Source organism: Nyctereutes procyonoides, unplaced genomic scaffold (genome assembly GCF_905146905.1).
Source record: "Nyctereutes procyonoides isolate TBG_1078 unplaced genomic scaffold, NYPRO_anot_genome, whole genome shotgun sequence".
Classification (NCBI taxonomy): domain Eukaryota; kingdom Metazoa; phylum Chordata; class Mammalia; order Carnivora; family Canidae; genus Nyctereutes; species Nyctereutes procyonoides.
Genome location: NW_026575028.1, coordinates 3,827,164 through 3,841,506, shown reverse-complemented (window position 1 = coordinate 3,841,506; position 14,343 = coordinate 3,827,164). Strand labels below are relative to the sequence as shown.

General features: G+C 55.7%; 1 protein-coding gene across 2 annotated transcripts in view; it reads left to right on the top strand.

Moving 5' to 3' along the window:
* IQSEC3 (IQ motif and Sec7 domain ArfGEF 3) overlaps positions 1–12,120 on the top strand; it is a 110,574-nt gene extending 98,454 nt beyond the window's left edge. The window contains exons 12-14 of one of the 2 annotated variants that reach the window (XM_055315346.1): positions 2,653–2,745; positions 5,021–5,070; positions 8,637–12,120. In XM_055315346.1, coding sequence (XP_055171321.1) covers positions 2,653–2,745; positions 5,021–5,070; positions 8,637–9,068 — 575 coding nt within the window. In that variant the 3' untranslated portion in view covers positions 9,069–12,120. Of the gene's footprint in view, positions 1–2,652; positions 2,746–5,020; positions 5,071–5,156; positions 5,247–8,636 lie in introns of those variants that run through there. The other variant, XM_055315345.1, reaches the window with a different exon arrangement.
* The last annotated feature ends 2,223 nt before the right edge of the window (positions 12,121–14,343 follow it).

The following is a 14,343-nucleotide window of genomic DNA, read 5'->3' as shown; positions in this document are numbered from 1 at the left end:
GCTGCACTGTCACAGCCCAGGCGGGTGCGCTAGAGCATGCACACCTTGTATGCACACCCAGCCAAGCCCCCTGGAACCCAGGACTCCGCTGTGTCTGACTGACACAGCCAAGCCCAGCCGACCAAGGCAGGCATACACACCTAAAAGTCTGTGGGCCCGGGTGCTTCTCATCCCACCAGACAGCCTCCGTTCAGCCCCTCCCGCTAGATCCAATCAGAGTCACACATTACATCTGGTGGCTTCATTTCCTTCATCTCGTTTCCCCCAGAATGAGCCCCCTCTTTTATTTTTTTTCATAATATGGTCTTTCTGAGGAGTCCAGTCCACTTTTCTGACCATCCCTCATCTAAGAGTTGTCTTTTTGTTCCACTGAGGAATACCTGGATTCTTGATTATTCCAACTCAGTCATTTTAAAAATCATGTGGGCCTCTCTGTAGGTGCAGGTAGTTTGCCAGTTACTTTGTGGTTTAGGAAAAGAGCTGTGATATGCCCACTCGCAAGCATGATGCTTTAGCATCGCAGTGGCTTTGGATTGCCTTTAATGGGAAATTAAATCACAATGGATTCAGAAAGTAAAAGAGCAAATAGATTTCAGGTCTGCCTTAGATGGTCACTTAGTTGACAAGTGCCTCTAAATTGATTTAAACCCATTAGGCGACAGGGAAGGCAGGGGAATCTGGGGGTCAGGGGACCAGTATGACGGGGTGATGCTTTTTAATCAGCATTTTTGGAGCACCTACTCCGTGCCAGGCAGTTTGTCCTCAGCGTTCACAGTGATGCTGCACGTGGTGCTTGTCCTCGGTGTACAGACGAGCCTCAGGGAAGTTAAGGGGCGTGTTTAAGGCTGTGCATCTTGGAAGCGGACGAGTTGGCGCTTGGCAGTTGCGTTTAAGTCTGATTTTGAGGTTCGTGTACTTTCTACTCTTGAGAATGACAGAAGAAGTTTCTGGTAGCATAAGGAAACAAACACCCACCAGACCCGACTGTACGACTCGGTACCTGCTGGGGTGCAGGGGCGTGCGTTCCCCTGCAGAGCTCTGTTGGCGTACTTGAGCTCAGCGGGATCACAGACAGACTTCAGCGGTGGGCCTGGGTGCTCAGAGATGCCGCCTTGGCTGTTGATCTTGACTGTTCTCAAGGACGCACCCTGATATGTCACTTCTGTCAATGTTAAAGTGCTACCAGTGGCTCTGCCTTGCCCCGGGGAGGCACCGCGGGCCAATGGGCACCAGCGTTGCAGGAAGAGGCCCCCCTTCGTCCCCCGCCCCCATCAGCCCGGGAGCAGCATGCCCATCCCGCCCAAAGTACAAAGGAGCAGGCATTGCCAGAATCAGCCTGTCAAGAGTACATGTCCTCTCCTGCTGTCTAGAGGGCAGGGGAGCAGGGAGAGAGGCTCACGTCTGGCTCTTCCTGTTCAGCTAAGAAAAGCTGAAGCACTGGGCAGGAAAGCAAGGTGGGAAGGAAGTAGAAAAAGGAAAATGGTAACAGCAGAGCTACCATTTTTCCCATGCCCGGCACCGGGCTGCATGCCGAGCCTCTTTTATCATCTAACCCTTGCTGTGACTCTCCATCAGGCAGATAGGGTTGTCCTCAGTTTACAAATAAGGGAAGTGAGTCTCACAGAGCTGAAGGAAGTTATCTGGGATCACACTGTCGGTGACAAAGCGAGGTTTGCGCCAAGGTCCTCGGACTCCTTGCTCATAATTACGAAGCTCGTTTTTCCAGAGCCAAGACAGCCCCTCCCCAGGGAGGGACAACCCTCCGTTCTGGAAAAGTGTGAAGTATTGACTGATGGTGTGATTCAGGCAGTCAGGACAAGCTGTTCTGGTTTGGAGGCTTGCAGCCCAGTGTCCCTGGATTGTAGATAACTAGAGACAGAAGATGGGACCCAGGAGAGCAGCTTTAATAAAGGGAACTTTTAAGTTATGTCTCTTGAAAAACAGACGCTGAAGGAGTGATTTAATAATGATTGGAACAGGTGTAAAGTCTAGCGAGAGGAATCAAAGTGGAGGACAAGACGGATCCCTGGCTGTCAGCACTGCCGTCCTCAGGCAGCACATCTCCTCCCTGGGGGGGGCTCGGCCAGCTGGGTGGAGGGTGGACAGGCTGGCCGTCACTGGCTGTCACCTGCTTTCACCAGCCATCACTGAGGTCCGCTGTGCCTCAGCGTGCGTGTGTGTGAGCATGTGTGTGAGCGTGTGTGTGTGTGTGTGTGTGTGTGATTCGTCCAAGTTGTAATAAAAGCTAATACTTACTGAGCACTTGCCGCAAGCCAGGCCTTGTTCCAAAGGGCTTTGATGCATCTCCTCATGTAATCCTCTTAACAACACTCAGAAGTGGGCACTGCAGTCCCTTCATGTGAGGCACAGAGAGGTTAAGTAACTTGCCCAAAGTCACACAGCTAAGAAGTCCCAGAAGCAGCATTCAAACCCAGGCAGCCCGCCGCCCTGTCCTTTGCCTCTTTTGCTGTGTCTCTGACATTCAAGCAGCTGTTAGCAACCCCACAGACAGAGAAAGAAACAGAGGTTCTAGAGGGTCTCTAATTTGCTGTGAAGTGGGGTGTCAGACACAGGTCACATGTCAGGGAGCCCCCCACTTCCTTCCATTTCTACCTCACCACAGTTGAGGCTGGGTTCCTCTCCATCCTCTAGGGGAGCTGGAGAAGCAGCAGGGAGCAAAGACACTCTCCTTCAAGTCCAGCGGGGCGCAGGTGGACCCGCAGTTGAAGCAAGGATCGCCTACAGGTGAGCCCTGGTTTTGCTCCGGAGTCCCAGACCCCAGGCCCTGGCCGGCCCTGGGCCCACACAGAGGCCACGCTCCGCCCTTGGGTTCCTGGGGAATTGGGGTGAGGGAAGTGCTCATTCCCATGGACCCTTCTTTCTGCTCGTCTCACGGGCCTTAGTAGTGGGAGTGAGGAGGACGGGAAGAGAGGGACGTGTCCATTTACACGTTGCCCTAAGGCCACGGGTCCCTGTGGAATGTCACTGTCCTCCCTGGAGGAGTCAGGCCAAGAGCCCAGACACCCTGGCCCCAGTGGGGGAGCCTCCTACCCACCCTCCCCGCATGCAGGCTCCTCGGGGACTATGGGTTCACTGGGGGTGAGAGGTGTAGTAAAGAGAAGCAGCATGAGAAAAATCTGCCTACAGATGGGAGCCCAGTAAGGAGGGTGGCCAGAGGGGTCTGGAAATCTTGATCTGCCCATCAAGTCTTTTCCCTAACGAGCCACAAGTGCTCCAGGCCAGAGTCAGTCCACCCCAAAATCCAGACAAGCCTTCAAACCCAATTTTTCAAATGGTTTCTTCAAATTGACTTACTCACTCCAAACAAATCAAGCCAGCTTCAAATTTTCTATCACCTTTGGCCATGTTCTCTAGACCTGCTTCCTTTCTCCCACTGACACCTTCCTACTTTCTATCTCTTGGCCCTCATTGTACTCTTCCCCTTCCCCTGCACCACCTGCAGGGAGCCTGGGAAGAGTTACCGCCACCCCTGCTCTACAAACCCAAATAAAAATCAGAGGGAGAGATGGTGTGAGAATTCACTCCCATCCCAACAACGCCCCCCACACACACACAGTAAACCATCCAGAATTGTCCACTAATTAATTAATTTAGCCATTTATTCTTATATTTAACAAACACTTATTGAGTGCCTGCTGTGTGCTCCCTGCTAAGCACTAGAAGACCAGGGTTCCAGCAAGACACCATCTGGAGCCAAGAGGCTGCAGTGGGTTTCATGCTAGCCTCCCCACCCCCACCCCCGCCCTCCCTTACAGCCATGACACCATGATGCTGGGACAGACGGCATCACAGCACTTGGTCACTCAGCTAGAAGATGCAATTCCTTTTCCAGGCAAGACTTGGGGCCCTTTTAGCTGCAGGGAGATCCTTACTGTGATGTCATCTTCGGCATGTGGTTTTGACTTGCCATCATGCATTCATAATTCTCCACCCTGCCTGATTTTTCAGCTGGCCCCTCCATTTCTCTAAGGTCACAGTACGTGGGTCACTGCTTGTTTGCACAGCTGTGTAAACCCTGGAGCCAAACCTCAGCTGTGATTAATTACTCAACATCCCACCCCACTCTGCATCCCAGGCTGCCTCTTTTGGAAGCTGCACCCCCTGGTCAGGCCAAGATGCATGTGTCCAGGGCCTGGTCCATCCGTCACTTCCCCAGTGGGATTCTTCTCGATCCCAAACAATGGCATAGCTCCCTCTTGTGCTACAGAAAGCAGAGGGATGAGCACAACGAGGGGATCTGCTAACATGCACATGTGCACATAGGCACACAACATGTGAACAGTCAGAGGGCTCCAGCAGAGGGGCTCTGGGAGGCCTGGTGAGGGTAGGGATGGGAGCTAGGAGTGACTGCTGAGAAAAGCCACCATGCTGTCCCTGGAGGTCCACAGCGTCCCAGGTGCTGTGTGGAGCCAGTCAGAATGTTCCATAGCGATCACACAGCCATCATCAGCCAAGCTTGCCATGCCAGGTCCCGTGCTGAGTCCTGTATGGGCCTCAGTGCATTGAATCCTCACCACTCAGCTAAGTGGCAGGGATAAGACACAAAAGGAACCGGGCCCCTCCCTCATGGGGCCTGTGGTTGAAAGGGCCAGATTAACGTGGTGCCCACAAACACACAGCAGATCCCCCTTGTGTTTCTTGAGAACCAAGAACCAATGCCATCTCGAAACCAACTTTCACTGTCCCTATCAGGGAGGCTTCGACTAGGGGTAAACAAGACTCAACAGTGCTCACTTAAAAACCGTCAGAGTCTTCTAGTCTGTATGCCCAAGCTCACACAGCTACCTAGTGGCAGAACTGGGCTCCGACTTCTGGTCTCCCACCCCAGGGCCGCATCTCATTCAGGAGTGGCCTGGTACCTAGAATCTTCTGTCCACACCGTCTGACGGCAAGGATGCCTGGTATTGGGGGCGGAGCAGGGTGAGGGGTGGAGGCGAGAGGCAGGAATTTGTATATTGGGCTGGGTAGAGAGTGAGCCCTGTGCTCTTTGCATTCAAAGCCAAAAGGGAAGCGGCGCTGGGGGAGAAGCCGGTGGAGAGCACGGTGGAGGTAAGTGGAGGCCTGGTTGCCCAGGTGAGTGGTTCCGAGCCCCCGCTTGTCCTCCTTCTCACTGTCTCTGTTGTTTCTCTTCTCAGGTATTAATCAATGCCTCCCCAGCCCGACTCACCATTTTACCAATTTCAAGAGATACAATTAAAAGTTACTGCTAGCATGGGTAACGCCACTGTTCCAGCGTCTAATTAAGCCACCGCACTTTCTGCCCATTCCCCAGCCGAGTGCCCTCCGAGGCCAAGCTCCCAACTGACACCTGCAGATGATGCCCATGATGCCTCCATAGCCGCCCACCCGTCCCGCCCAACCCACTTTCCCGGCCACTGCTCACTGACCCCCTAACACTTGCTCTATCGGGGAAGCCACCGTTCCCTTCCCCTGGTGCCTCTGTCCTCCTCAGGAGGGAGCCTGGGCCCCTCCAGAGACTCACCCCTCCAGTTCAGCCCCAGTGGCCGCTTCCAGTGGACCCTGCCTTCCCAGTTGGCCCTTGGGATGGTCTGAGAACTCAGAGAAAGGGCAGCTGGGAGGGTAGAGCCCCTCCCTGGACCAGCTTGTCCATTCGCTAGGGGTGTGTGCCGGAGCCCAGGAGGCAGAGCAGGGTTGGGTCACCTTAGGGATTTCCCTGAGGGGAGAACAGGTATAGCCAAAGACTGTCCTTGTGGGAGGGGAATCCCGCCCTCCAAAGCCACATGGGGAGAGACTAGGGAGGTAGCCACAACAGCTAGTTCTTGCCAGGCCCCCCAAGTGTCACCTGGAAGGGGGGGCATTCAGTGGCCCCCATAAGCTTCACTGGGCTCCAGTCCTCCCTCACTGCTCCCCTCGCACCCCAGTGAACCCCCTCACTCCTCTGCCAGGCCTCCAGGGACAACTAGCTTCTCACACAGACACCTCCCTTCCCAGCCCCACTCCCAGCCGGAGGAGCCCCCACTTAGAGGTCTGAGGGAGGAGTCTACCCCCACCAGGATACCCCAGGGGACACCCCCCCACCCCCATCTTCCCTTGTTGGCCCCCCATCCCCCACACACCTGTGTCTGGAGGAGGCACCTTTACACGGAGGAGCTTCCTGCCCCAGCAGCTGACAAGCCCCCAGGGTGGGTATTCCATCCCCCGCCCCCTCTTCTCCCCATCTTCCTGCAGCTGCCCATTTTCTAGCCTTGCAGATAAACACACAAAGCTCCCAGCCCTCCGGTTGGTTCTCCTGCTCTGCCCTGCCTTAGGCTGACCTACCTGGGGAGGCCAAGCGATCTGAGGCCCGTCCTCCCCTCCCACCCTGCCAGAGGGCCATGTGGCTATCTGCAAGGCTGCCACCCCCAGCTAGCCCCCAGGGCCCTGCCAGCCTCTGCTCCCTTGCACAGAGGACAGCCTCGCTGCCTCCAGCCTCTCAGCTGGACCCCAAGCTCTCTCGTCCTCTGCCCTCTCTCTGTCACTGCCTGGCCGAGCCCCTCTGGCAGGCGCTTCTCCATCTTCTCTGAGCTATTCTGACCTGCTATTCATGATCCATCCTCTGTCTCTCTCTCTCTCTCTCTCTCTCTCTCTCTGATGCCCCTCTTTCCCTCTCTCCGTTCTTTCATTAGCAGGGAGGTAAGAAGGGGGTCAAAATGAATGTTTTGCTGTCACTTCCTGCTTCTCACTTACTGACCATTAAAGATAAGGGATCCAGGGGGGAGAAGGGAGGTGCAGACAATGGAGGGGGATCAGAGAGCCAGAGGTGAGGAGGAGGTGAGGAGGAGCCAAGAGCTGTGGGCTACATGGGGGAGGTGTGCCGGTGCAGAGTACAGGGAAGGCTCAGTGGGTCTGGACTAGGGATGCTAGATGTTAGCTGTAAAATCTGGGGTGGGGGTAAGAGAGCACAAGACCTGCCCCCACTATCTAGGCCACTTTTCTCCTGGGAATAACTCCGAACACAGGCAGGTGGGGAAAGGAGCCTGTCCCCTCCAGCAGCGGTGGGCAGAGGCCTTCTGTCAGAGTGAGGACCCCAGAGGGCCCCCAGGGGAATGTGGGCCCCGGCTATGCCCTCTGCCTGTCCTGTGTCTCCACAGGGCACGGAGGGACTCACGTGCTCCTTCATTTGATTGGGGAGGGAGGTTTGGATCTCAGCCTAGAAAAAGCTGTCAAGGCTGGAGGTTGAGAGTGAAGAGGAAAGCCTCCAATGTGCTGAGCAGAGCAGGGCCTGTGGACATTGAAGGACCAGATGGAGCCAGGGCTTGGGGGACTGTGGAGATGGAAGCAGCCCATGGGGAGTGCACTGGGCCAGAAGGGGGGGTGGGTTGTAGAAATTGCATCTCCTGCCAGTGAATAGGGTTAGGATCCGCTAATGTAGGGCTCCGAGATGGTTTTGAGCGGGGCATGTTGGTCTAGGCCTGGCAATCAGGCCAGGCCCTCTCTGTGGCCTCAATTACTGTCTCTGCGCTCTGAACAGCTTGTCCTGGGTGGTAGTGCCCAAGGACAATAGGAGGTCCCCTCCGAGTGAAGGGTCTCAGCGACCACCGAGCCAGGCGTTAGAAGGGGATTGGGGCATGTCATACCTATAGGCTGGGGAGCTGGAGGGTGAGAAACTAAGCACCACTCCTGGAAGGTTCTAGTTCTCCTCAGCCTCCCTCTGCTAGCGAGAGGAGGCCAGGCTGGCTCACAGTGACCTCCACAGGCTGAGGGGAGTCCTTAAGATTACAGTCCTTTCTGGGTACCCCCTCCTACGGTGGGGCAGATTTAACCAGGACACAGGCTGTCCCAGCAAGGCTGCTGGGGACTGAGTTCTGGCCTTGGGCATCTGGGCTGCTTTCAGATTCATGGCTTTTGCCTTGGGGAATCTAGGAGGACAGGGTAGGGTCAGATCACCCCTTCAGGGGTCCCTGGCATTCTGGGTTTGGGCACCTTTGTGATTCCACAGAGCCAGTGAAGCCTCTCCTTTAACAAAGGGAGGATAGGGCTTGAAAGGCTCAAGGATGGGGACACCTGGGTGGCTCAGTGGTTGAGCATCTGCCATCGGCTCAGGTCATGATTCCGGGGTCCTGGGATCAAGTCCCACATCAGTTTCCCTGTGGGGAGCCTGCTTCTCTGTCTGCCTATGTCTCTGCCTCTCTCTGTGTCTCTCATGAATAAATGAATAAAATCTTAAAAAAAAAAAAAAAAGGCTCAAGGATGATTGTCCCTGTGTCTGGTCTCAGGAACCAGAGGGAGGCAGGGAGAGAGGGCAGAGACCATTATCCCGTTTTCCAAGCTTAGAGGTTGATAGGGAGGTGGAGAGAGGTTCACTTACTCGGGAGAGGTGACAGCCGTGCCCTAAAAACCCTGGGCTCCCCTGGTTTGGGTTCCCATCTCACAGGAGAGGAGTCAGGCCTGGAGAGCCACGGCCCCCCATCACACCCAGGGGCGGCCCTCCCGTTTGGCAGCCAGGGTTCCTCTAGGCGGGTGGAGAGAGGGCTGGCGGGTCGAAGTGAGTGCTGGGAGCAGCCGAAGGACCCAGGAGGCCAGTAAGGGGGGACGGGAGGCTCAGGGTAGCCAGTCCTAGCAGCTGGGAATTAGTCTTGTAACATTTCATGCTTCTCTGGCTGTTTCTAAACTAGGTGTCAATTCACAACAGGCTTCAATCATCTCAGCACAACCCTGCGCTGGGGGCCGAGAGGGGAGCGCCGGCGCCATCACAAGACCCGCAGCCTAGCCCCTTGAGGGAGCAGTCCCCGCCGCTGCCACCGCCACCCACACCCCCCGGGACCCTGGTGCAGTGCCAGCAGATTGTCAAGGTCATTGTCCTGGACAAGCCCTGCTTGGCCCGCATGGAGCCCCTGCTGAGCCAGGCCCTCTCCTGCTACGCCTCGTCCTCCTCTGACTCCTGTGGCTCCACGCCCTTGGGTGGCCTAGGCTCCCCAGTCAAGGTCATCCACCAGCCTCCATTGCCCCCGCCCCCTCCCCCCTACAACCACCCCCACCAGTACTGCCCACCCGGGTCCCTGCTGCACCGACGCCGCTACTCCAGCGGCTCCAGGAGCCTGGTGTAGACTCTGTCCTCCCCATGCTGCTGTCCCGGGAAGGCCGGCTGCCGGAGCCTGGGAGCACCCTCAGCTGCACCCAGCAGCCCCAACTGCCCCTTTGCTCGCTGCTTCCCACGCCCTGGCACGATGCACTTCTGGTCACTGGTCATTGTTTTGGAAAGAGAATCTCAATCCCTGGCACCTAGGTTTGCCTCACCCAACCAAGCTTCCCTTAGTCTGCCAAGCACCCCTTGCCCCTAATCTGGAGACACCACCTCACTCTCCTGGGGCCCTCCACAGCAAGGTGCATCCAGGCCTCCTCTTCCCTACTACCACTCTGGCCACCTAGACCATGTACTGCAGAAGGCAGGAGCCAAGAGCCTAACCAGCTTCCTGGCCCTGAGACTGTCAGGCCCTGGGCCTCAGACCAGGTGGGTAGGCACGAGGGGTGGGAGGTTTTCTCTGCTGCACCCTCAGGGCCAGGAGTCTCAGGCAACTGATCCTCCACCCCCCAGGGATTTCAGCTGTCCTGACCACATCCTTACCCTCCTCCCAGGGCCTTCTCCCGCCTTCTCAGGAGCTGGGCCCTGCCTATCCAGGGCATCTCAGACTTCAGGAAAGTTCTGAGGAAGTTAAGAGGGTAAGGGGGACCACTCTCAGCTCTCTTGAGATTAAGTCAGCAGAGCTGTGGAATTGTGAGGTCACATATGCAACTTTCAAAAGGGTTTCTTAGTTTTCTAGCCCCAGCCAATGCAGAGTGTGCAGAGTCTAGATGGAAACACATTCAGAAAAACCAGGTTCTTCCAATGTGGAAGCAGAAACAGGGAGAAGCGGTGATCTGCCCAGGACAGGTAGGATTTGGATCCAAGTCAGGGCTCCTTTTTGAACGACTTCCACAACCTCCATGAAAGATTTGGAGGCAGAAGCAGGCAAGAGAAGCAGGTGCTCCAGAGGCACTTGGATTCCTCTTGCTGCTGTCCCAAACTAGCCCATCAGCCTTTAAATCCTCCTCCCCATGCCTCCTCCAGGAAGGTGCCAGGCCTGCTTTCAGTAGGAGTGGCTGAAAGAGCCCCTACACCCTCAAAATTGCAGGTGAGCCAAGCAGGGCTCACTGACCTTCCCAGGGCCAACCAGAATCAGAAAGTCCAGCTTTTAGGAGGCTCCTCATAGAGCCCAGGCATCCAAGCCTTGAAACCCTCAGGCAAGACGGTGGCCTGCCCCAAACCCAACCCCAGGCGTTTCAGGAAGCGTCTGCCCCAGACCAGGCTGGCCTCTCCAGTCCTGTGCCAAGAGCTCATTGCTGTCCTGCACTAAAATCCCCTCCCTTGGAGCCCGTTAATAAAGCATGCCAGGAGATGGAGGTGAGTGCTGCCCGGGGCCAAAGTGAATCTGCTTCTCCCTGACGCCTACTCCATGTCCCAAAGGGAGCGCCCTGAGCCAGCTAGGAGGCACAGAGTCCTCCCCCAGTCTCAGAGATTCCAGATGACCTAGTTTCGTATGTGTGTGTGCAGTCACCCAGACGTCATATGATGTCACCCAGTGAGTTTATTTCTGGCTCTGTCTTTGTCAGTCTGGTTTCCATAACTTGTGGCCAATTTGCCACCTCCTCCCATGGTGGCTGCCCAGCTGACCGCCCCATCCTCGTGGGCCTGGCACCTTTCTCATGTCTTCCCTGTAACAGGTGGCTCCAGTCACAGCCTTTTGGGACAGAGTGGCTGACAGATGGGATGCACAGATTCAGTCACCTCTGATGCCCTTGGCTAAGGCAGGGATCACCCTTAAAAAGTGCAGGCCTGGGCAGCAGGAGTCAGGGACTCAGGAGGGAGGGGCCAATCCTCAAACGAGGGGCGATGCTGGAAGAGGGCAGTCAGTCGTTATGCTGGGCGTCAGAGATGCTGCCTTAGGAAGGAACAGGAGCTATGAGATGGCCACGTGTGGCCACCCCCACAGGGTGGGGCCATGAGTGCCAGGGGCCACTGAGAAGGGGCACAGTGGCAACCATCTGGTCCCTGTCACCTGCTCCACAGCGCTTCTCATTGAAAAGTGCCCTCCCCCTGTTGACAGGCAGGCCAAGCTGGCCCCTCCCTCCCACATCTGCTGTAGCCTTGGCTTTCCAGGTCAGGATCAGCAGAGGCTGAGGACCCAGATGCTCAGGCATCTCAGGGTCCCTACTCCAGGGAGGAGCTCACCCCGTCATTGTGGTGGCTTCCCTGAGCCCCACTGGCAGCACTGGGAGGCCTGGTCTGAGCTGTGAGGGGCTTCTAATCCCTGATGGCTCCCCTCACTGTTGGGGATGCAAGAGTTCCCACTATCTATAATTGCCCTTCCCTGATCGGCCAACAGACTAAGGTTGGGACCCACCACTGTCCCTGTCCCCAGAGCCTCATCCCCAAAGACTTAGGATGAGCCTCCCACTCCAGCAGCCACACCAAGGCCCAGCCCTCCCGGGGGGCCTGGCTAGAAACACACTTGGGCTCTCCTCGCCAAAGCAGTGGGGCCAGCGGAGTGCCAACTGGGCCCCCAGGCACAGCATCCTGGGTATGTACCCAGTTACAGCACCCGGAGTGGCCCCACTGGATCAACTCTCTAGGCCTTATTTAGGGGACCTAAGTCCCTATCTCAATTTTATCCCTCTGGTCCCAAGCCCAGAACCAGGAGTGGGAACTATAACTAGCTTTCCCACGCAGTTTTGGGCAAGTCCCACACCAGACCTGGAGCAAGACCCTGGCCTGACAGCTTGAGCTGGAAGCCTGCCTCCCAAGGCACATGTATTGATCAGCCCTGGGCCCTCGACCCCTGAAATCCTTGACGTCGCACTGCACTGTTCCCCCATAGCCTGCCAGAATGTCTCTTTGTGTCCAATAGGCTTCCCCGATAACCATCTGTCCATCTGTCCCTGTGTCCTGCTGTACAGATTTTCTTGCTGTGCTGCCCCCACCCCCCGTATATGCCCCTTCACCCCATTGGAGAGAAACCTCTCTAGGGAAAGGCAGGGTGGCTACACCCAGCAACTAATACAAATGGCAAATATTTTGTAACAAAATAGCCCAGAGGTATTTTATCTGTTCAATTCATAGAGTTTTAGAGATTATATTGAAATATGTCACTTGAGCAAATTGTGTCGGTTCCATTTCTTTCATTCTCCCTGAGGGAGATCCTGCTTTGAATCAGTGTGTCTGTGAGGCCGGAGTCTGAAGCCAGAGAATGTTGTGAGGCCCTCAGCCCCGAAGTCTTTGAGGGGCAGCTGGACAGCCTGGCTGCTCTCTCGTGGCCATAGAGGTGTCACCCCTGACACCAGGATGAGGTACCTCTGTGCTACTGTGGGACATGGTTAGAAAGCCCTGTCTTAAATAAAGGAGACTTGAGGGGCATCATCCGATGGTCAGAGCTGGGGGTGCAGGGTCAGGGAGCTGACCTCACCAACACCACACATGCACACACACGCATGCACACAATTAGCCAGGGAACAGAGCAGCTAAATGGTGGAGACCGGGGCAGCATTACAGATACATGACTGCTAATGTGCACCCCAGCAGAGTGAGAGATGAGGGGTCAGGACCTCATCCACCCTGCTCGGTTTTCTGCAATGGAGAGCAGGGGCCTGTTGGCAGTCCTGGGTCTCAGGCCCAAGTACAAGGAACACTGTTAGGGAAGGTGCGTGGACTCACCAAATGTGCTGAAGCAAACATCTGCGGGTGCTGGAGGGGATGCCCAGATTCTGCATGAGAGAACAGTAACTTTGGAACTGGGGAGAGAGGAAGGGGCTTGGGCGAGCACTAACTACTATGTGCAGTGTTCACATCAGGCTCCAGGGACAGGGGCTTCTCAGAGAGTGATTTCTCCTGGCCAGGGGAGAGAGGACAGAGCCTTCCAGCAAAGTTAAGGTGTCAGAGGCACTATACTGTGGGAGAAAAGTGACTGGCCAGGGAGGCGGGTCCAGGGACACCTGCAAAGAAGGTGACCAGCTCTTCTGGTGACCAGAACTCTGAACACCCAGAAAACCAGATGGCTCCTCAGGCTGGGGCCCATTACCCTCTGTCCAAGGGAAAAGGAAAACATGACCTCACCCTCCTTCCAGGAAACGGGAAATTCCAGGAGAAGTCTGGGGCCAGCTAGGACCTGTCCCATCCTGGGAACTCTCTGACCCCGGAATCTGAGGACGGGCCCCTTGAGAGCACCCCTGAAGGGACCCAGCTCAGCCCAGGCCTGGGAGAGGGCCTAAGGCCAAGAGGGCTGCTGGTGTGTGGGAACGCAGGGCAGCACGCCATCCTCCAAGCCTTCTGGCCCCTGAGGTCGCCTGGAAGAAATGGCCCTTTCTCCAGTGACAGGGGGAGACCCCTGTGCTCTACCAGAAGCCCCCTGGGTCCGTCCGCCAGTGCCTCTCCCTGGTAGTGATCCTCTAGCAGGGGGAAGCTCAGACTCATCAGCCATTGATTTAGAACATCTCCAATCAGGGGGACTGGGCATCGGAGAGCCATGGGCCAGAACAGGACACCAGTGCTAGGATTCAGGGAGAAGTCAACAAGGTTACAAAGCCCCCGCATTACCAGGCCTTTTTTTTTTTTTCTGGGAATACTTATTTATTTGATCTATTAACACCAAGATCTATAAAAAAACAACTTCTAAACACAGGATAAGAAAACGTGAACACTGACATTCTTCTTCAATTGTGTGTAAGCTCTGCAGTACAGAAAATAATACAAACTTCAAACAGCTGCAAAAATAGTGTCTCTGGGAGAAAATAGATTTCGATACAAGAAAAATAGGCATCTTTCTAATCCAATCAAGTCCTGGGGCAGGGGGAGGGTGTAGAGTGGCTGCTTGGCACTTGGAGGAATGCCAGCCCTCCTTCACCCCCTCCACCCACCCACTGGGGGCTGGGCTGCTGCTTAAGACAATCTTCAGGTGAAAGCAAGATGGAAATGCCACAGTGGATGGCACAAACCAAGCCGCTACCCCCTGGGGAGCCACCTAGCAGAGTGGTGGCAGGGAAGGTGACACTGGAGGGAGTGAGCAGTCAGGAAGGCTCTGGAGGGAGGCAAATTCAACACGGTCAAGGCCAGGTTCAAGGGTAGGTGAACAGTTCAGAGACCATCTCCACAAGGTGGACAGACCACAGCTTTCTGGGACAGAAACCTAGACATCTGCCAACGGACTGCTGCCTAACACATGAATGTACTTGCATGAACTATCTTACTCTGTCTTACTTAAGTGCATGGAAAGAACCACCCTTGCTGAGGAAATCACAAAATTAGGCTTCTCCTGGACATCTCCAGATAGACGGGCATCATAGCCAGTGGGA